At 45.6% G+C, this 22,904-nt stretch overlaps 1 protein-coding gene across 7 annotated transcripts in view; it reads left to right on the plus strand.

Moving 5' to 3' along the window:
* Positions 1 to 22,904, plus strand: part of MAB21L3 (mab-21 like 3) — a 39,240-nt gene that overhangs the window by 13,446 nt on the left and 2,890 nt on the right. For 5 of the 7 annotated variants that reach the window (XM_060027753.1, XM_060027762.1, XM_060027759.1 and 2 more), the window contains 4 exons: positions 274 to 565; positions 4,429 to 4,607; positions 5,074 to 5,268; positions 9,619 to 13,183. In XM_060027753.1, the coding sequence (XP_059883736.1) occupies positions 274 to 565; positions 4,429 to 4,607; positions 5,074 to 5,268; positions 9,619 to 9,852 (900 nt within the window). In that variant the 3' untranslated portion in view covers positions 9,853 to 13,183. Of the gene's footprint in view, positions 1 to 273; positions 566 to 4,428; positions 4,608 to 5,073; positions 5,269 to 9,618; positions 13,184 to 22,904 lie in introns of those variants that run through there. The other 2 variants (XR_009521633.1, XM_060027763.1) reach the window with 2 other exon arrangements.

The raw sequence follows: 22,904 nt of genomic DNA on the forward strand, positions 1-22,904 counted from the left end.
TCCACTTCACTCTTTTTCCTTGCAGATCCATGAAACCCAGGCCTCACTGAGTTAATTTCTTTGCCCGAAGCGTTACAATGGGCTAGTGGCACAACAGAGACGGAATCCTCTGCCAGCAGGCGGGCAGGTGGGCGCAGTTCTGTCCTCCTTGTCACATTGCTAAGGGTTGAGTGGTTAACTGAGCGGCCTGGGTCAGCAGGGTGGCTCCCTGAGGGCTTGTCGCCTCCCGAGTCTATGAACTCACACTCCTTCTCCCTCCTTTCCTAACCCCAGGTTTTGGCCCCCACCCAGCTCCTCATCACAGTCCCCATGAGAGGCCTGGCCGGGTACAGGGAGGCCCGGCAGCAGCGCTGGCGCTACTACACCCTGCAGGGCGCCCGGCTGCCCTGCCCCCTGCGGGACCCAGAGGGCCTGCAGCAGTGGCTGGAGGTGGAGCAGTTTCTGAAGAGCCTGTGGCAGTGGCACGAGGCAGATGTGAACACTGACGGAGACATTGTGCCCGCCAAGGTCCTCCAGGTGTTCCGGAAACTGGTCGAAAACGCAATTGAAACCTGTCACCTGTCAGGTGAGCCGATCAGGAAATGTACAAGGAAAATGTCTGGCATTTCCATTTTGCTCTAAAAATACCCCTCTGCTTGGGTGTTTCCTGAAGCTCACGCCCCTAGATTGAGGATACAATCATGTGCTTTTTACATCTGTCTAATCCCCATAATATGAATTAGCTCTTTTTTATGCTGTGACACACAGAATGGAATTCATACTCACAACACACTTCCGTGGCCTCAAGAGATGACTGCCCTGGAGTAGATAAGACAGTCTTTGGGTTAGGCACCGTTTCCAAGATGTTAGCTTCAAAACCTGGGTACTTTCGCAAATTACTCATCAACCTCAGATCTTTGTTATTAGCACATTTCCACTACAACATCCTCCAACTGACTGCAGTATTCCAGTGTGCTGGGACAGCACATCTGGGAACCACTGACATACCAAAATACAAAAAGCCAGAAGCCATAAGGAACTGACTATGTTTGACAACCCCAAAATCTTTTTTTTTCTTTTCTTTTTTATTGAAGTATAGTGGATTTACAATGTTGTGTTAGTTTCCAGTGTATTGAGTATAGTTCCCTGTGCTATACAGTAGGTCCTTGTTGGTTATCTATTTTATAAGTAGTGTATATATGTTAAGCCCAAACTCCTAATCTATCCCTCCCCACACCCCTTTCACCCTTGGTAACCATAAGTTTGTTTTCTATGTCTATGGGTCTATTTCTGTTTCCTAAATAAGTTCATTTATATCTTTTTTTTTTCTTTTTTTAGATTCCACATATAAGTGATATATGTCTTTGGCTTACTTCACTTAGTATGATAATCTCTAGGTCCATCCATGTTGCTGCAAATTATTCATTCTGTTTTATGACTGAGCAATATTTCATTATATATATATACACACACACACCACATCTTCTTTATCTATTCATCTGTTGATGGACATTTAGGTTGCCTCCATGCCTTGGCTCTTGTAAATAGTGCTGCAATGAACATTGGGGTGCATGAATCTTTTCGAATTATAATTTTCTCACAACCCCAAAATCCTAAGCTACTGTACAGTGTAGCATATGTGCACACCTGCCCACACACATGTTTCTGTTCACACAGAGTAAAAAGGTGAATTTCAAACTGGGAAAATGGCTAATTTCCTTAATTATAAAAGAGTATTTATAAACCAATAAGAAAAGCTGTGAGCAGACCAATAGAAATACTGACCGAAAAGCACGGCTCACAGAAAAAGAATGTAAATGGCTAGTAAAAATAAAAAATGCTCCATCTAACATACATTCCAAGAAATATACATTAAAACACCTCGTAGGCTGACATATAATCATGCTCAGTGCAGGAGTGAGTATGGTTAAATAGGCATTTTCATGCATTGTTCTTGGAAGTGTACATTGGTACCTCCTTTTTCAAAGGGCAGCTAGTCCATTTTTATTTTTGTTACGTGCTTACTTGGCAATTCAACAATTCCAGTTCTAAAGATACATTCCTGCAGATACACAAAGAAATATGCATGAGGATATCTACTGAATTGGCTTTGTAATAGTAAGTCATTAGAAATCATCTGATGGCTAACAAAGGAAAACTGACTTCATCAGTTATGCTCCCTCTGCCTAGTGGACTATTACGCGGCCTTCAAAAAGCACGAGGTGTGTCGATAATGGATTGGAGCCCCACACCCCCTGTCTATGCAACACCGTTCACACTCCATGTGCATATCGGGGTGTGTTTCTCCGAGAAGACTTGTATTTGATTTTTCCTGGTACTCTCAGAAGTACCATCTTACCTAGATGATTTGGGAAAGTAAACATCCAGGCCCTAAACACAGGATGGTGACTAATGCCTTTGAAATTCTAGGGAGGAGGGAAGCGCTTGGTTTTTGTTGTTGTTTGTATTAAATCAACTATCCAGAGCCCACGAGAAAATCTGTCTATTTCTCTTAGTTCATAATTTCCCTCAAGGTACAGCTTTTCCTGATTCCAGGCTTGTGAGGCTTACCACCTAGCATAAGCCCCAGCCTCAGCCCGTTAGACCTCCTCTCCTCCTCTCTGTGCAGTTTCTATACACAGAAGCTGTAAGTACCGAGGCTTAACGCCATGAGGGTATTTTGGCAATTCTCCCACTTAGTACTTTCCTGGGTAGGTGTTCTTGCTTCATTGCTAGTTTCAAATGATTCTCCTACTTTCTGGCAGTCTCATTACATACAAATAATGTTTTTAAACTTTTATATGTCTTATTGGCAGTGGGTTTGGGGATCTCCAATCCAACATGTGACTTTAACAGAAATCCCTCCTTTTCATTTCCCTTTTAAAATACTTTGTTGACTTTTGCATTTGCATATATTTCTCATTGGTGGAGTAAATTGAAGTAAAAGATAAATTAGAATTAAAAAAAGAATGGGGTGTGTGTGGTGTATAGATGCACACACGGAGTTATGAAAAATGCCCGTGAACATAATTAAGTGAAAAACCAAATTGCTGAATAATATGCAACTCCACTTGTAAAGAAAGAAGAGGATTTGCATGTCCTTTTGCTTGTCTAGACAGAATAGTTCTGAAAGATTCTGTAATGGAAATAGCTCGCGTTGAATGGATTGTTACCATGTAGAGGGTGCGTTCATGGATTATTTCATTTAATACTCGTAGCAACCCTGTTAGAGTGAGGATCATTTTTCTAACTGTTGTACAGACAAGAAAACTGAGATTTAGAGAGATTAAGTAACAGGCCAAAGGTCACACACCGAGTTGGCAGAGTAGGCGAAGCAGGGTGTGGGCCAGGCAGGCTGGGGCCAACATGTGCTCGCCTCCTCACTCGGCGACACTGTTAATGGTGAAAGTGCATATAAGAGGTTCAAACTGGGCCAGGTTGATGAGGTACTTTCAGTAAATAATGCTGCGGTGCCAGACGTTGTCATGTTCCTGTCTGCGCAGCTCTGATGAGATGCAGACAATAAGCTCTTTATCACACCCCAGCCAAGGAGAGGAGTGTTTTCCTTTTGAACAGCCTAACACAATTAATAAATGAGTTTCTGTTTCCTTCTCTGAGCAAGGAAAAGCAAAATAACAGATCCCGATTCAAGACGGCTCATCCCTATGTACGACGAAGGCAAGCCAACAAACAAAACATTACTGTGTATCTGTTGAAAGAAAGGGGGGAACAAACTGGAAATGAATTCTAATGTATGAGCTGGAAAACCTTCCCTGATCCATTCCTTTTCTCTCCCTCTCTTCGCCTGGTTGGAAAAGACAGGGAGGGCTTCTTTCTGCTTACTTGACTATTCAAGCCAGCGGCTATGCCACACTTTGAAGTATTTTATGATTTCAAGGCTTATGATGATAAATCCATCTGAGGCTAGGCTGGTCAATGGGTGGTGGGAACAAATACCGTCTCTGAGACTGTGACTTAGTTAAGAGACAGGTTAAGCTGAACCCCACCAAAGGCAAATGAGTAAGTAAAGGGTCTGAGGCTGTCCTAAATGGGGTCGACATCTGGGTGGAATGGGGGGGGTTATAGAAAAATGCTTGGATTTCATCTTACAGTAGCAAAAGCTACACCTTTTCCTTGTATTCTCTGTCTCTTTCAGTTGAGCTTTCTGGAAAGAGTCTATTAATTTTTTAGAAAAGATAGGGGAGGAGGATGAAAGAAAAAAGTAAACCCCACCAACAATGAGATTTTTCTAGCAATGTTTCTATCAATATTTACTTAGCTAATTGTCTAGTGTTGACATAAACACGCTGCCCTGGTGTGCTACTGAAACTCTGAAAGTTGCCCCACCAGTTACAAGGAGCTGGTAGGAGCCACAGCTCACAAATTCCTTCTTTGAACCCTAGTATTGAGCCAAGCTTTGTCTTCCCATTGTCTGTCATTTACCACCAGGTAAGGTCAGCATGCTAATGGACCGCCCTGCAGTTCGAGTTGCCGTGGAAACCTCCACAGGTCGGGTGGAACTAGAGCTGACCCCCTCAGTGGAGATCCCCACCGCCTGGTCCAAGAAAGCCCGGTGGCCTTCGTGTCTGAAGCGCTGGCCTTCTGCAGAGAGAGTGCAGTGCGTCAAGGTATTAGCCTGCAGGATCCCGGCTCACCAGAGATGCTCTCACCTTAACCAACCACAGCATCACTAACCACCAACCAGCTTCGGAAGGAAAATTGAAATTTCACTAGATCCCCAGAACCTGCAGCGGCACCTGGGAATCTGTGGTAAATGCAGATTCCCGGGCCCTGCTCTGGCCCTAGGGAATGAGACTCGGTGGGCAGGACCCAGCAATCTGTTCTCACAGGCCCTCCAGGTGATTCTGGGGCAGGCTCAAGTTGGAGAACCACTGCCCAGGAGAAAGTGGACGCAGCCTCCCCAGTTAATTGCCTGCGTGCAAGGGGCTCCCCTGAGGCTCCCTCCGTGTCCCCACGTGGGATGTGCTGCTCGCCCAGTGGCAGGTCCCCCGTCCTAGTGGACTGCTTCGGAGATGGCTTTCTCCTCCACCAGCATCATCCTTCTGGTTTCCCTCTGTTTTTCTCTTCCCGCAGTCATTTGGGTTTAGCTTGTTGGCCTGTTCGAACTATCACTGGCAGCTGAGCTTCTTGCGGGCTGAACGGGTGCTGCTGGAGCAGCTGGATGAGGACGGGGGCTGCCGCAGGAAGTGTCTTCAGGCCATGAGGCAGATGAAGGAGGACGTCTGGTGTCCAGGGAAAAGACCTGTGATCACATCCTACCACCTTCAGGTGAGTGTGCCGCCCCGGCCTAGAGGGCCAGGGCGGCTGGGGCTGGGTAGGTCCCTCTGCGGCCTCTGCAGGGTCACCAGAGCCACTCACAACGGGGGTGTGTGTGATGAGTAGGAGGGGGCCTAGTGTCCATCTTTGCCATCTCACAAATTCGTACTCCTTATGGAGATATACAGCCCCAGCCGCGTGCACGTCCACAGCATCCCTGCCCAGGGTCCCTGTCCTCCACCTCCTTTCTTCCCTCTCCCAGTTTCCCTCTTCCCTTTCTTCCTTTCTGCCTTGCCTTCTCTCCCTTTCCCTCTCCCCTCCTTTTATTTCACTCAACAAACCAACACGAGCGCCCACTATGTGCCAGAAACCCGGCTGAGGTTCAGAAATGAATGACAGCATGCAGTCTCTGCCCCTGAGAAATCTACAGTCTGGTGAAATCTTGGGAGTTCCTCAAACCTGAGATGGATTCACATTTCCCCTCACGTTATGACTCATTCAGTCCCCATTCTAGCCCAAGTGCAGCCATTCATGCGCACACACATACACACTCACACACGCACTCTGTGCAGAGGAGAAAACCAGGAACTGTTGTGGTACCTGACAAACCTGGCAGCAAACCTGAACTTCTGGGTTGCAAATCACCAGGCAAGGACTTACCATTAGACAGCCATAAATGCATTCACTCACTCACTCAGCAAATGTTTATTGAGATCCCTGTGGGCCAGTCCCTTGCCCCCACACCTGCTGTGTGCTCTACACCTGGCGGTACAAGGTGAACAAACGCAGATGTGGTTCCTGCTCTCATGGAGCTTGTGGTCCAGCAGGGGAGACAGACGTTGGTCAATCAGTCTGCAGGTGTGCGTGGAATCGAGCCACGTGGGGGAATGCTGGGGTGGAGAGGAGCATTGCTCTAGGAAGGCTCAGGGTAGCAGAACCTGACCTGGATGAGGGCGTCAGGGGGTCCCCCCTGGGGAGATGGCCTTTGATCACACTCTCAGCTCCTTTCTCAAATTTCTGACCACCCATGGTGAACTGGATGCTAGGGTAATACTGCGTGCAGCACACTGTGGTGGGGGGAGGTATCAGACTCTTAGTAGCCCCAGCCCAGCTAGTATCCATCCTGGAGCTTCAGCCCTTCTCCCCAACCTTCTACACAGGTGAGCACATGTCCCTGGGGTGTGCGGTGCCTTCCTTGCATGCTCCTACCTGGGCCTCGTCTCGTCCAGTAGACAACCATTTCCCAGCCCTGTGTTACTCTTTCAGGCCTAACACAAGCTATTTAAGGGCAACTCATAGCGATCCCTTGGTATCTCTCCCAATGCTTTGTATGTAGTAGTTGCTCAGTAAATATTTGCTGATCATCTGAATGAATGACTTCACATTTTACTCCACTTTTCCCCCCCAGCAAAATTGTTCATCTTTGTTTTGCTTTCTTATCTTTTCTGATAACCTGTTCTCCCTGACCCGCCCAAGAATCTGTTAACATCTCATTTGCACATACTGGGGCCTTTCTCTCCAGTTTCAACATTCTTAAAGTGTCCTCAAACCTGTCCCCCTAAAAACACACACCTGTTCTCCTGGATCGAGGACACGTACTTTCTGAAGCTAGTCTAATTCATTTCGGGGATTTAGCTTCTTTCTTACTTGCCTTACCACTGGCCACACTAGGAAAAGTCAGAGCTGAGAAGGAAACTCCAGGCGGTCTCATATCAAATCTCATACTCTTAACTAACCACTGACTTCACTGCTCCGCAATTAGGATGGATGAAAACACTTTAAGTACCGCGCGAGTATTTTAGAAAGATTGAATAGGGCCACCACAGGCCTCCCAGCCCTTGACTGCTCTCAAAACTGCATTCCATCCAGGATTTACTTGTATTCCAGTGGCTTCTAAGTCACCTAGAGGATTTCAGGGCAACTCCTTAAAGGCCCCCTGTTTTAGTCTTCCCTAACCCACCTACACGGCATAATAAAATTGTGCATTCTCAAGAACGAGCAGTTAAAAGGGGGTTATTTGTTGAGAAACCGAAACAGTACGGACTGCCTTTTCCCCTCGTCTTCCACCCTTGTCCAAGGGTAGAAGTCTCTCACGTGGAGGCGTCGGGATGCATGTGGCTGCTGGTGTGGGTGTGAGATACCATCCTGGATGATGGCTTGAGTGTGCAGGATCCCTGCCAAGACTTTAGTCTGGGGAAAGTGGAAGACACTGGGCTGCAAAACAGCATCAGGAAGGATGTGCCAATCATGGGCACCTCCTAGAAGGTCTTTACCTCCTCCCCAAAGAGGCTTCTCCCCCATAGCAATTTCATGTGAAGAAAGAGCTTATCTTTCATTGGCTTATTTATTCCTAAACCTGCTCAAAGGCACAGAGGCTTGCTTATAATAGGCTTAACTGCTTCTGTTTGCTTAGGGAGATAAAAGCTTAACTACAAGAGGAATTAAAACATGTTTTTTATTAGGTTATCTTGACTAGCATGAAATTATCTCCAACTCATTTACTCAAAACAATGTACTCCAAATCAAAACACATTCAGTGTCTTGCTGTGAACCTAAAACTGCTCTTCTACTTTTTAGGAAAGTCTATATTTTCAAAATACTCAACGTCTACACCCAAACGTTAATTATTTCACTCAGTCAATAAATGTCAATTGACTGCCTCCCGTGGGCCAGTCCCTCTGCTGAATGTAGTAACATCAGCGTGAATACAAATAGGTCTAGTCCTCTGCTCACAGAGAGTTTGCCATCTAGTAGGGAATCACCTAAACACATAGAAAAACGACCACCACTGTCATCATTGCTGCATATGAGAAGTATGGGATGAAGAGAGTGCTTAATGGGTGTCATAGGGAAGCTTGATGTGATGGATGAGTTTCCTGGACAAGCTGGGGAAGGAAGTATGCTCCATGCGGAAGAAGTGGGTTGTGAAAGGCCCTGTGATAGAAGAGAGCATGAAACGAGGCCAGTGTGGCTAGAAGGAAAGAGGGAGGGAGAACACAGGGCGAGATGAGGCTGGAAAGGAAGGGAGGGACCAAACCTTGTCAACTAAACCATGCTAAGGATGGTATTTTTTAATTAACAAACAATGGGAAGACTTTGAAGTATTTTAGACAAGAAGAAACATAGACCGATTTATATTTCAAAGAGATCACGTTGGCTGCAGTGTGGATGACGACAGATTGGATGGTGACAAGAAGAGGTGCAGGCTGTGGTAGAGGTCCGGGCGAGACACGGTGGGAGAGGGTGATCGTATCGGGTGGATTGAAAAATACGCAGGCAGCAGGATTGGCAGGACTTGATTGGAGGTGGTGAGGGAGGGGAATGACTCCTAGGTTTGCGTCTTGCATAACAGGCTGGATAAACAACCCTGGGAGCACACGAGGTATGTGGGGGAGGGCCAGGAGTTCAGTTTGGACATATGGACTGAGATAACTTTCAGATGGCCAAGAGATACCAGGTCAGAGGAGAAGTGTGAACTGGAGAAAAGAAATAGCAAGTTATCTATACTTAGTGTGAGCCCCCAAAACTCCAGCATTAGGGCAGGTGGAGGGTGAGTGCTCCAAGGCGTAGCTGCACTGCTCAGAGAAACCCACTTGGAAGCCAAGTGAAGAATGGCTCGGGAGTGAGGGTATGCATGAGAGAACCAGATTCCACTGAAAGGTCAGGTAGGGTGAGAGCTGGAAAGAGCCTGCTGGGTTTAGCAAACATGGGGATCACTGGACCTTAAGGAGAGCAGCCTTTGAGGACTGATGGCAGAAGAATCCATATTGGAGTGGGTTAAGGCAGGAAATCAGAGGAGAGGAAATGACAAATTATTAAGATGATTCTCTGCAGAAACCTGGATTTGCAGAGAGGTGAGAGTTAGGGCAGGAGGGAGATGTGGCACCTGGGGAGCAGGAGAGCTTTGATAGATTTAAAAGCCAATGAGGAAGAAGGAACTCAATCATTTACAGTTGCTGGAAGGGGAGATCCCAGCCCTGCAGAGGGACTTTCCCAGGCTAGGGGGATGCGGAGAGGAAGATACCAAATGAAGGAACGATGGCTGGTTTGCACGCACAAGGCATTTTCCCTGTAAAGGAGGCAAAGTCATCTGCCAGGTGTGGGGAATCGTGAATTTTAGGAGAGTGGTGATCATTGGAAATGCCAGTGGAGAGAGAATAAATTACCAAAGAGGCATAGGAGACCAGCAGGAGGAGGCTGAGAGCCCGTCCAAGGCTGGGGATCATAAATCCACGGCAGACCCAGCCTGCCCCTGGGGCTCCCGTCTCCTCCTTCCAAGGCCACGTGGGCTCAGGAACGTTCCTGAAGACACTCTCCTCAATAGACCGGGACGATGTCTGACACCGCCTCTTCCTTCCACAGACAGTGCTCTTCTGGACTTGTGAGAAGTATCCCCACCCAAAGGACTGGCGGGTCTTCAGCAGAGCGTTCCTGCGCCTGGTAAGGAAGCTGCACAAGTGCGTGAGCCAGCACTTCCTGAAACACTACTTCGTGCGGAAGAGCAACCTCCTGCGGTACGCCAATTCAGGCGAGCTGGGGGCCCTGGCCCAGAAGCTGGCCTTCTTCCTGCAGAACCCCCAGATCAGCCTGCCCTGATGCTGCCCTGCGTGGGACGCTCTTGGACAGTTCATTCAAGCTTGACCTCACTCTCTGTGGATTGTTCCTCAGTCAGAGGCCAGGATCCTGCCCAGGAGAGAAGCAACGGACGGCAGAGGAAAACTCCATCAACCCAGCAGCACTTCAGGGGGGAAAACCTGTGCCCCAAGATGTCTGGTCCAGGCCTCCCTGCAGCCAAGCAAGCATTTCTGCCCCCACTAGCTACCTCTTTGGGAGACGGCTCTCATCAGGCTTCCCCGAGCCATAGTTTCCGAACCGATGACAGTTCTGAATTTATTTTCCCTTGCTCAGGCTCTGGTTGTCTGTCAGGGAAGATGTAGAGAGAACCCCCGGAAGGTCAGGCATCAGCCTGCTGCCCACGAGTGGTTCTCCAGCCCACTGACCACGGGCTCATTATGTTTCCATTTATAAAATGGGACTGTTCCTATGCCTCCCACAGAGCAGGGCTGCGAGCCTACGGACTGTGCTGCTGCCCTTTCAAGGGGAAGGTGCTGGATCCACACAGAGTGTTCCTCGCTGGTTCAGTGGCTGGTGTTGGCATTCAGGATCAGTGTCTACACCACTGATTAAATGATTACGTCCGATGGGTTCGCATGCCCGTGTGCCCTCCAGTTCTCCTAAACTGTGGATCTGCCTGCTTGCCTGGTGTTCTCTGAGAAGGCAGGAGTGGTTTTGATGACTAGTGCAGTCAAAGATGAGAGCGCGGCAACCCCAGTGACTGCCCTTCCTTGCTTCCCATGCCGTGGGTCAGGGATGAGACGTCCTTCTATTTATGGAATGAACTCGGTACTGTGATCTGCATGGAATGACTTTGGTGTCACTCACCTCTCAGTTCCTTCCTTTGCTCACTTAGCGGTTCACTTCCTCATTCATTGATAAATATATACGCATTAGGTACTGGGGATGCAGCAAGAGCAAGGTGGGCAGGGACTCACCTGATGCAGATGATGCCTAATGGTAAAGACAGGAAATGAACCACAGATAAACACATTTGATTATTACAAATTGTAGCAAGTGGCCTGAAGAAACAGAATATGGAAATAGAGCCACAGAGAGATCCTTGAAGGATGAAAATGCAAACAGCTGAAAGGGAAGAAAAGGGGGCCAAGGGCAGACTTAGAGGGGCTGGCATGAGCCAGATCGCTTGGCCTTGTAAACCCGGTAAGGAATTTGTATTTTACTCTAAAATCAGATGTGTGATGTTTGACCTCTCCAGAAGCAGAAGGGTATTATGATTTGATTTGCATTTTAAATGCCCATTCCGGCCACTGTGTAAAGGGGGTCTGGGGACCCACACGAGGATGGGGACACTGAAGGCCCTTGAGCCCACTCCTTTTGAATTTCACCGAGGTCCTCGAGGCCACACATCCTGTGACACACACACCAGGAATTCTAGGCGTTCTCGGGAGAGCCGTAGTTTCTTCCGGCACCTACTTACGCTTCGCAATTCAAGGGAACCCTTTATTACTTAGAACATTTTCCCCAGATAAATAATTTCTAGAAGCAAGAATTGCTGATTCTTTTTAAAATAAAAGTCACGTATGAAAATGAAGACAATTATTTTTACAAAAATAGTGTAACCAAGTGGTGGGGTCCTTGGACCATCACATAGGAGATCATGGTTTTAAAATGTTGAACAAACTTACAATCAGTCTATAGTTTTTGAAAACATGAAAGCATGAACAAACCAATATTTTATTAAGTCATCAAAACCTGCATTCAAATTCTCATATTCTTGGATCCTGAGAAACATTTTTGAGAAGGTGGCAGTTATATATTTTTTAATGATGAAAACAACTGACACAAGGTTTAAAACAGCTGCACAGTCACGGAATGCCAAGTGAAAGTTGACTGTACCATTGATTTGAAATGTATGTATATGTATGGGAAGGAGTGGGACTGACATACTCCACAGTCTGATTCCAGTAGATTCTTCCCACCTTTCCCTATGGATTTGTAGTTTTTGAATGAAGTAGGGCTGTCTGCACATTCCTGGGTGTTCCTAACTGCTGGCCAGCAGAGAGCAGTGGGGGACTGCCTATGAAAAGAGCCAGCTTCCCACCCATGCACCGCAGAGCCCAGCAGGTGTCGCCCTCCTCAGCTCATAATTTACACCGGGCTTCTCCAAAACGGGAACCAGGGACTGAGGACTTCAGCTGAGTTGTTGGCCTTTACTGCCGTTTTGGTCAAAAACTATAGTCTTTTTGATTAAACTCAGATTTAAAAAGGGAGTGTATGAGAGGACAGTTCATCTATTCTGTTTCCTGGGACAGATTGCACAGCTCTGAAAGTCTAATAATACAATAGTACTCCTTTATTCGGAAGCTTTTTTTCTTTAATTCTCCAAAAGCCTTTTTTCATGCATCTCCACTCTTCTCGGCCCCAGACTGTTCTTCAGTGGAATCGTTGGCATTCAGAGACTGCAATTGATCTGCTTGCATTCGCATCCCAGCTCTTACACTGTACCTGCATGCCCTTGGCAAGTTGTTCAACCTCCCTAAATCTCCATTTCTTTATGGGCATTGTTATGGGCTGGATTGTGGCCCCCAGCCTCCAAATTCACATGTTGAAGCCCTAACTTCCAGTACCTCAGAATGTGACTGTATTTAGAGCTAAGGCCTTTAAAGAGGTGATGAAGTTAAAATGAGGCCGTTAGGGTTTGGGCCCTAATCCAATAGGACTGATCTTCTTAGAAGAAGAGGTAGAGAGACACCCTGGGCAAGGGTGCAAAGGAAAAAGGCCATCTGCAAACTGAGCAGAGGCCTCAGGAGAAACCAGCAAGGCTAGCACCTTGATCGTGGGCTTGCAGCCTCCAGAACTGTGAGAAAATAATTTTCTGTCGTTTAAGCCATGCTGTTTAAGTCTGTGGTATATTGTTATGGCGACCCTGGGAAATGAATACATCATAAGAGAATATATACCTCACTACTTTGATGGGGGGAATAAATAGAGCAATGGATGTACAAAACTCTTCGTTTAGACGTGGCGTGGAGTAACTGTGGGATAAATGTGTAACACTTTAGATGCCTACTCCTCATGTCCGTTTGTCCATTTGATAACTACCACCACCCCACAGATAAATTCTTCACAAAGAACTTAGAAACCATCACAAGGAAAACATGCCCCAAATACACCACATATTCCATAAACCCATCTTTTCCTTTGTCACTCTTGTTGCAATAGAGGAATATCTCTCCTGATTTCTCCATGTGTGATGGGCTGGCCCCCCAGCTTCTCAGGGCCGTCTTCCCTGTAGCATCCTCCACACCCTACCCCAACCACCACCTGCCTCTCTTCCTCCCTTTCTATCCAGCTTCCCGAATTATTATACATGTGTCTCCACTTCCTTACCTCTTCACACTTTTCTAATTGTAAAAAATACCATACATGCGAGAGTCTAAACTGTTTCAAGAATTATAGTAAAACAAATACCAATATACTCACTGTCTAGGTGAAAAAAATAACATTTTGCCAATACTTTAGAATTCTCCTAGGTGATCCTTCCGTTCCTTAGCCCCCTCTCTCCCTGAACATAGGTAATTGTGATCCCAAATTTTAGGTTAGTCATTCTGCTGCTTTTCTTTCATTCTACCACCTATCATATTTCATTGAACCTAAGCCCCCAACAGTTGTGAGATGCATTATTATTTCATGTCTAAGAAAGAAAAAGTGCTGCTAAGGGTAATTACAAAACACCACTGATTATAAGATGTATCCTAATTTTAGAGGACGAGATGCATCCTAATTTTAGAGATTAAAAGGTGAAAAAGTAAATTTTAGAATCAACAAAATGTGACCTGCGGGACTTCCCTGGTGGCGCAGTGGTTAAGAATCTGCCTGCCAATGCAGGGGACACGGGTTGGAGCCCTGGTCCGGGAAGATCCCGCATGCCGCGGAGCAACTAAGCCTGTGTGCCACAACTACTGAGCCTGCACTCTAGAGCCCATGAGCCACAACTACTGAAGCCCGCATGCCACAACTAGTGAGCCCACATGCCACAACTACTGAAGCCCGTGCCCCTAGAACCCGTGCTCTGCAACAAGAGAAGCCACCACAATGAGAAGCCCACGCACCACAACAAAGAGTAGACCCCGCCCACTGCAACTTGAGAAAAGCCCATGCGCAGCAACAAAGACCCAAACACAGCCAAAAATAAATAAATTTATTAAAAGAAAATAAAAGAAATACTGTTCTTGATAAAGATGCAGTCAGAAATCATTTTTTAAAAAATGTGACCTGCGTACATCCCAATTGGCTTTTTAGTTTTGCCTGTTTTTAAGCTTTATGTATATGCAACCATCCTGAACGAAGTTGTCTGATTAGCTTCTTATGTCCACAGTACACCTTTGAGACTCTCCCATGTGGATGCATGTGGAGTGGTGTGTTCCTTTTAGCTGCTGTATAATATTCCTCTGTAAGATTATGCCACTTTATATATTTATGTTACTGCAATTAGGCATTTGGGTTGTTTATAGTTTCAGTGATTTGAACTGTCTCTATGCACAGTTTTATATATGTCTTCTGATGCTCTCAAGTCTTTTAAGGGTACATACATAGGAGTGAATTTTCAGGTTCAAGGAATAAATGTGTGTTTAAGTTTATGAGGTAATGTCAACATATTTTCTGAAGTGATAACACTGATCTAAATTCTTCGTTTTTACATAGGTGAATTTTCAGTGACTTTCTCCATAACGGAGCACATTTTGTGTCTTGTTTAAGAAATCTTTCCCATTCATTTTTTTTAAGGTCATGGAGATATGCTCCTATATTGTTCTCTAAAATTTTATAGTTGTGCCTTTCACCAGGTTTAGGAAGTGCCCTCTATTTTTTCTATTCTATTCTATTTCATGCATAAATTATTCTTGAAAGTTTGGTAAAACTCACCTAAGATGCCGACTGGGCCTTCTGTTTTCTTTGTCAGAAGACTTTAAACTATTCATTTTCTTTTAGGGATAAAGGATATTCAGGTTTTCTAGTTCTTCTTGAGCAAGTGTTATCAAATTGTATTTTATTAGAAATTTACCCATTTAATCTAAGTTTTCAAATTTACTGACAAAACTTGTTCATAATATTTTATTATCTATTTAAACTCTGATGCATCTGTACACATCTTTCTTGATAATCTGTTAGAGACTTATCAAAGAATCAGTTGTGAGTTTTGTTGATCTTATCCATTGTATACTTGTTTTCTGTTTCATTCATTTCTGCTCATATCTTTCTTTCCCTCTACTTTCCTCAGGTTTATCCTGATGTTCTTTCTATAACTTCTTAAATTAATGCTTAGCTCAGAAATCCTCAGTTTTTCTTCTTTTCTAACTATATAAATCTCCTCTTCATACCACTTTAGTGGAATTTAACAACTTTTGGTATATTGTGTTTTCATCTTTTTTCAGTTCTATTTATTTTCTAATTTCAGCCATGATTTCCTCTTTGAATTATGAGGTGCTTAGAAGTTTTTAAAAAGTATTATTTACAAATTCATTGTGTTTCCTAATTATGTTTTTGTTACTGATTTCTAACTAAATTGAATTATAGTCAGAGAAAGTCTGAAAGGCCTCAATCCTCTGATACCCCTCGAGGTCAGCTTTTTAGCCTAGCATTTCTTCCTTATTTTATGTCATACAAAGAAGGGATGAAAGTTTAGATAAATGTTCAAGAAATGTCAGTTGGATCATGCGCTGCTCAAATTTTCCATGTATCACAAATTGCCTTTTGGCTGCATTTTCCAACATTTACTGAGAGAGGTTTTTTTTTTTTTTTTTTTGGCTGCATTGGGTCTTCGTTGCTGCACACGGGCTTTCTCTAGTTGCGGCGAGCAGGGGCTACTCTTCGTTGCGGTGCGTGGGCTTCTCATTGTGGCTTCTCCTGTTGCAGAGCATGGGCTCTAGGCCCACAGGCTTCAGTAGTTGTGGCATGCGGGCTCAGTCACTGTGGCTTGTGGACTCTAGAGCGCAAGCTCAGTAGTTGTGGTGCACGGGCTTAGTTGCTCCGCGGCATGTGGGATCTTCCCGGACCAGGAATCGAACCCATATCCCCTGCATTGGCAGGTGGATTCTTAACCACGGTGCCACAAGGGAAGTCCTGAGAGAGTTATTTTTAAATCTTCCATTGAGTGTGGATTTTTCAATTTCTCCTTATCATTCTGTCAAACTTTTACTTAACACACTTTGAGATGATATTATTAGGGACATACAGATTTAGAATTTTTACATCTTCCCAGTTAAAGATTCTGTCACTATAAAGTGACCTTTTTTAAACTATTGTAAATGTTTTGCCTAAACATTGATTTTGTCTGGTCTTAATATAGGGACACCACTTTATTTTGCGTCCCTGTCGCCTCTTATATCTTTTACCATCCTTTAACTGTTAACCTATTTGTATCTCTGTGTGGTTGATAACTGTCTCTTGTAAATGGTGGATTTTCTAAAAAATCCCATCTGACAGTTGAGATCTGCAACTCTAATGCTTAGTCCGTGTGCGTCTCTTCCGGTGAATAATGTATTTGGATTCATTTGTCTCTTGTCATTTACTTTCTACTTGACCCATGTCTTCCTCTGCCTCCCACCTCACCTTCTGGCCTTTTAAAACCTTGATTTTTTTTCTTTTTCTTTTTTTCATTCCTTTTCCCCCCTTACTAGGTTGGAAGGCTCGTATCCTATCTCTGTCCTTTTAATGGTTACAAAGCCTATATAGACTAAACTCTAGAGTCAAAGTTTAGCCAACACTTTTACTCTCCTCTTTAACAAGGAACCTAGAAGGCGTGGCTCCTGCCATTCCCCGTCTCATAGCACCTGCTGCTGTGAGCCAGGATTTTGGTTCTCACCTGTTGGCCATCCCCCCTGCTGCCACATACACACACATATGTAAAACAGAAATTTTATTTTTATTTTATACATGTATTATAATATACTATTATCTATTCATATTATAAATCTTATAATATGTATAAAATATTAATTAATATTTTAAATATTTAAATATTATTTTAAAATATTATAACTTTATATTACAGTATAAAATAATATTATACTATCATTTTATAAATAATACAAATAATCATTATTATTTTCTTATTTTACTCACATATTTGCCACTCTCTATACTCACCACTCCTTGAATCTCAAACTTCCTGTTAGGGATCATTTTCCTTCTGCCTGGACTGTATGCTCTGACATGACCTATAGTGAGAGTCCACAAGAGTAAGCTCTCTGTTTTTACTTGTCTGAAATTGTCCTTATTCACCTTCATTCTTGACAGAGAGTTTCTCTGAGTGTTTTGTTTTAGGTTCACACAATTTTTCTCAGCACGCTGAAGGTATTTTCCACTCTCTTCTGGCTTCAGTGTTGCTCTTGACAAGTCAATCACTAGACTATTTGGTGTTTCTTTGTGGGGTGTCTGCTTTTTCTCTCCGGCTGCTTTTAATTTCTTCTCCCCCCTCTCCCCCATCTCTTCCCCCCTCCTCCTCCTTCTCTTCCTCCTCCTTCTCCTTCTTCTTCTTTTCTCTCTCTCTCTCTTCCCTTCCCTCCCACCTCCCATCTTTCTTTTTCTTTGGATTTGTTAGGCTTCCTGAGTCTGAGGAATTATTTCCAGTGTTTCTGAAAAATTATCAGCATTTAATGCTAAATGTTGCCTCCTTCCCATTCTCTCTATATTCCATTCTAGAGGGAAATCCAATTTACATGCATAGTAGACTCTATCATTCCACTCTCTATACTTTTATCTTCTCTTTTATAATTTGCATCTTTTTATCACTCAAAACTGCATTCTCAATAATTTCTTTGGATCTGTCTTCTAGTTGACTAATTCTTTCTTCAGCTGCATCTAGGCTAATGTTTAATCCATCTACTGAGTCTTAAATTTTTAGTGTTACAGTTCTTATTTTCAGTTCTCATTTGGGCCTGTTTCTCAAGCCTGCCTGTTCACTCTTTAAAATCTCTTATTCCTGCTCATGTTTTTAAGTTCTCTTCTAATTTGTTTAAACATACTAAACATAATTGTTTTATATTCCATATCTGAAATTCAAATATCTGAAATCTTTGGTTGTTTTGCTGTCTGTTGTTTGTTTGTTTGTTTTTACTGATTACCAGTCATAGAGCTTGTTTCCTTGTGTGTTTTGTAAATATTTAAGGTGAACTGTTCATTTTTTCTTAAAACTTTACCTGTGAGAATTGTTTGAGGTCTGGATTGAAGTTGTTTGCGGTACCTGGAAAGGATTTCTTTTTAATTCTGCCAGTTATCTGAGAGCACTACCAACCCAAGGCCATTTAAATTAAATTTAAATGCTTGAGATTTTTCAGGCCAACAGACAGATAAATTCAGACAGAAAATATTTGAGGCTAGCTCATGGCTGCGGAATCCTGGGAGGATTCTTTTCCCTCCACCCAGTGCCAAGGTCAAGGCAAGCTAGTCGCCTTCTTCATGGCACATTTATTCCTTGTTCACCGTTATTCTGAGGATACAGCCTTTTGAGGTCCAGATTTATGCAGGAAAATACTATCAGGCTTCCCACCTGGGGCAGGCCCTAGATGATCTCATTTGTCCCCTAGACTTGCACAGTTGCCAATGAAAGGTCCAGATCTCTAAGGGTCAGCAACCCTCAGGGTAAAAGCGAGCTTCGTTCACTCGCCTGCCAGGGTTCCTAGTTCCACTTCATTTCCGAAGTCTATGGATTTATTACTTTCATTCTATCTCCGGGAGACATTTATAATGGTTTTAAAAATATATATATGTAACCCAGCATTTTAGCTCTTTCAGGTGGAGGGGAGTCATCCAGAATACCTAGTCTGCTATACTACTGGCTACTTAGCACGACCCAAGGCAGCTGGAAACTTCAGACATCAACTCACATGTCACTTCTGCCCAACCCTGCATGCCAAATTGAATGCCACTTCTCCGTTCCCATCTTGCACAACCTCTGGGAAGCATTCAGCACAGTCCACCTCTCCTTGCACCACTCTTCTCTGGGTTCCTGTGACGCCCCTCTCTCTCCTCTCCCTCTGCTCCTTCCTAGTCTCCTTTCTGACTCCTCCTCTGCCCACCCCTAAATGTTGTCATCCCTCTCTTGAGGGCTCAGTCCTGAGCTCTCTTCTCTTCAGACTCTACACATGCAGTCTAGGCAACTTGACTCACTCCTATAGCTCCAGATACCATCTATCATCCCAGGATGTCCAAGTGCACAGCTCTAGCCAAACCTTCCTTGTGAATTCCAGATAATTCCCACAGACCGCCTCCACCTGATGTTTCACAGGCTGTTCCAACCTAACGTGTTGCTCCCACCCCCAAAGGTGAGCACCCTGACTTGGCTCACGTAATTCTTATAGAAAACTCCTCAAGGGGATACTCTACTCTTCTGTGTCAGTCCTCAGCTCACAATCCTCCAGTCACTTCCCATCTCACTCACATGAAAATCCAAAGGTCCTGGATGACCTGGAGCCCCTGCCTCTATAAATCTATCTCCTCCTGCTTTTCCCCTTTCTCACACTCATCTCCAGTCACACTGCTGCCTTCCTTGTTCTTCCTGGAACACTCTAAATGTGACTTCACCTTAGGATTTTTGTACTTGCTGTCCCCTCTGTCTGGAGACCTTCCCTAACTTCCTTACGTAAAATAGTATCACTGGTCCCCATCCCGTCTTCACCCAAGTCTTGACATGTTCTACCCTCCTTCTCTGCTTTATCACCACCTGGATGCCCTATCTATCTATCTATCTATCTATCTATCTACCACCAGAGGGAAAGCCCCATAAGGAAGGGACTTTTATCTGTATTTTCAAGGTTGTATCTTTACAACCCTAGGCACACAGTAAGTGCCCCATAAATAATGTGTTGAATGAAAATGTTTGCAAAACTTTTTCAAAAATTAACCATTCAGGTCTCAAGTTTCTTGGACTTTGACATGCATTCAGATTTGTTTCTTTCCTTAAAAGCCATAGAATCGCAAAATGTTCTAGCTTGAAGAGATAGTGGAGGTCTTTACAGTTACAGTAAAGGAAACCGAGGTTCAGACAGGTTGAATGACTATTTGGGCTCAAATCACAAACTTTGAGGTAGTTTGTAATTCAAAGGCTAAAGTGCTTTTCCTTTCAAAAGCCCTTGAAACTTCTCAAGTGCAAACCTAAGAAATGTAGGAAATGAAGTGTCACACTGGCCAGTCATACATTTTTGGTGATTCTTTCTCATCTGTGCCCTCTGCTCTGATTCACTCCCCTCACCCTCCACCCTGTTTCCTTTTTCCTGGTTGTTAGGACAACAGCATGGGTGGGAACCCTTGTGGGACACGGAGACTTGCTTTTGTTCTCTCTTTTTATCTCTATCTCTTTCTCTCCCCAAAGAAGAATTAGAAGAGTCCTGTCACTTCTTTTCTCTGAATTCAAAATATATTGGTGGGTTTAAAAGACATGACTATGTGGAAGAATTAAGAAAAATAACCCTAATGACCACAGAGAGATCCTGGGGCTCACATGGGCATCCTCTTTATTTTATAGCTGAGAAGGCAGAGGCCAAAAGAGAGGATGGAAAATGATTTGCTCAAATTTATTATGTCCCAAATTGAACTCTCGAGTTCCCCTCTCAACCCTGCCCTCACCTCTGTAAATGGAATCATTATTCAACTGTTTGCTTCAGCCAGAAACCTAGGAGTCATCCTTGAGCCCTCTTTCCGTCACCCATACCCTCAATCCACCAGCAGATCCTTTTGGCTCTACTTTCTAAATATAGTCCAAGTATGACTCCCCACACCCACCAAGCTGCCCCACTGCCAGGCCACTTTGTCCTCCTCTCCTTTCTAGACTCTGCGGGGTTTTCCTAATTGGTCCCTTACACCCACTCATGCCACCTCACCCCATCCCATAAGAGCCTCCTCCACACAAGAGCCAGAGTGGTCTTTTCCACACGCACATCGAATCATGTGTTTTCCCTGCTCTAATCCTTCCACCACCTTCCCATCACTCTTAGAAAAAACTTGAAACTCCCTCCCATGGCTCACAAGACCCACACAATCTGCTGCTCCCCTCTCTGCCCTCACCCACTACCACTCCCCTTCACTCTGTGCCGGGGACAGGACACTGGCTCTCTCGTTTTGTTTCAAACACACCAAGTAAACACCAAGTTCCTGCCCTAGGGCCTTTATACCTGTCTGCCCCCCTGCTCAGAAATCCCTTGCCCACTCCTCCCTGACCCGTCTAACAGTTAGCAACCCATCCCTCTGTGCTTGCCCTGCTTTATTCTCCCCATAGTGGGTTGGCTGGTCCCCTGTTAGAATGTAAGCTCTGTGCCAACAGAGGGTTAGTTATCTTGCTAACTGCTGTATCTCCTGCGCCCAGAACAATGTTGGTGCAGAGCAAGTGCTCGATGCATATTGGTTAAATGGATGAAGGAGTGAATGATTTTCCTCCGTGACAGGCATCTGCTTCCTCACAAGGCCTGGACTTGAACCCAGGTCTTCTGACTCTCGGGCCAGGCTCTTTCCCGCACAAAGTAACATTTTGAGGGGTTGAAGAATCACATCTTTAGATTTAGAGAAAGAGGAATTACCTCTGGCTCCAGAAGCCTTTTTCCAGGAAGGGCCTGGTTCCTCTCTCGTTGCAGAGCACAGCAGTGGTGCGGCAAAGCCAGGATGCGCACTTATGCTGCAGACGCGACGGTGGCATCTCAGCCTCCCTCCACCGCCAGTGGGGATACGGGCACATATTTGTTGTAGAGTGTTTGCCAGATACAGCTAGTCAGCCAGCATCCAACACATGTGTTTTGTGACTGTAAGCCCCACACACACTTTGCATTAAACAAAGGCCCTCAGGCCCTCACCCTCCCTTCCTGCCAAGCGTGGCTACGAATAATAGTGGCAGAAAGTCTCCGAGTCTAGACCATGCATTTCCGCTCATTCAGCCAGCTTTATTTTTGGCTGTGTGACTTCTTCTGTGAACTTAACATCTTCTGTGCTTGGACGTTGTAACCTGTGACTCTCTGGTCAGGACCTACTCCTTGAACACTGGTGCAAAAGACCAGTGAGAGTGCTCCTGTGGGAGAGAATGTGGTTGTAAATGAACGAAACGCCTGGACAACCTAATGCAGAACCCTTCGTGATCACGTGAAATGTCACTTCCCTCTTCAGGGCACAAAGGGATATTAGGGTATTGGGTCCAGCACCCAGGATATTGCGTGCTCGCTAGGGAGTGCCCCAACGCGTCGTTTGAGACCTGGGAGACCAGCCGAGCAAGCCAGGCTGCCCTAGGAGAGAAAGGCACAGCTGGGGACATTTGCTGGGGCAGGGGTGGTGGCAGGGGTCAAAGGGAGCTGAGCTCTGGCTCCTGCCCTGCGCTTATCCCCATCGCCACAGCCGCTCAGGCGGGGCCCCTCCTCTCCTCTTGCGCTTTCTTCTCTCCTGCCTCCTTCCGGGATGTTTGCCCACACAGTGAGATGCGAGGGGCATCAAGAATGCTCCCTGCCCTTGACTGTGGCCAGGGGCTACCATTAGTGACTGGTGCCCTTGGTACCCAGGACTTGGGCTCTTGAAGGAGTAAGGACGAGAAGGAAAGAGGGTGGAAGCGGGCACCCTCGGCTCTGCGCAGGGCGGATCTGGTAAAACCCTCCGCGGGCTGGGCTGCAGGGGGTGGGGGGCGGGGGACTGGGGACGGGCGGGTGGGGTGGGTGATTAAAAGGACGGGATCTATGGGGCGGGGCGGCCGTGGCGCTGCGGTGCAGGGCAGCAGGGGGCGCCCGCGGCTCCCTCCAGCGGACCCGCCTCCGCAGCTCCGAACCTGGGGAAATTCCGCCCTCCCAGAGCCAGCCGGCCGCGGGGACTAGACCGGGACACTGCGGACCTCGGCGCCGCTCGGCCCTCTCCAGCTGTCGGGAGCTTGCAGCACCCGCTCCCAGCGGCCCCAGCCGGGCCCTGCATCCACAGCTTACCCAGTGCCCAGCAAGGCTGTTCCGATCCACAGGGCGGGCCGTGCTCCCTGGGCCCCTCTTTGCAGTGGGGAGTGTTTATTGCACGAGGAGAGGCATGGCCACTCCAGCACAGACCTATCTGTGCTG

Source organism: Delphinus delphis, chromosome 1, assembly GCF_949987515.2.
Source record: "Delphinus delphis chromosome 1, mDelDel1.2, whole genome shotgun sequence".
NCBI classification, from domain to species: domain Eukaryota; kingdom Metazoa; phylum Chordata; class Mammalia; order Artiodactyla; family Delphinidae; genus Delphinus; species Delphinus delphis.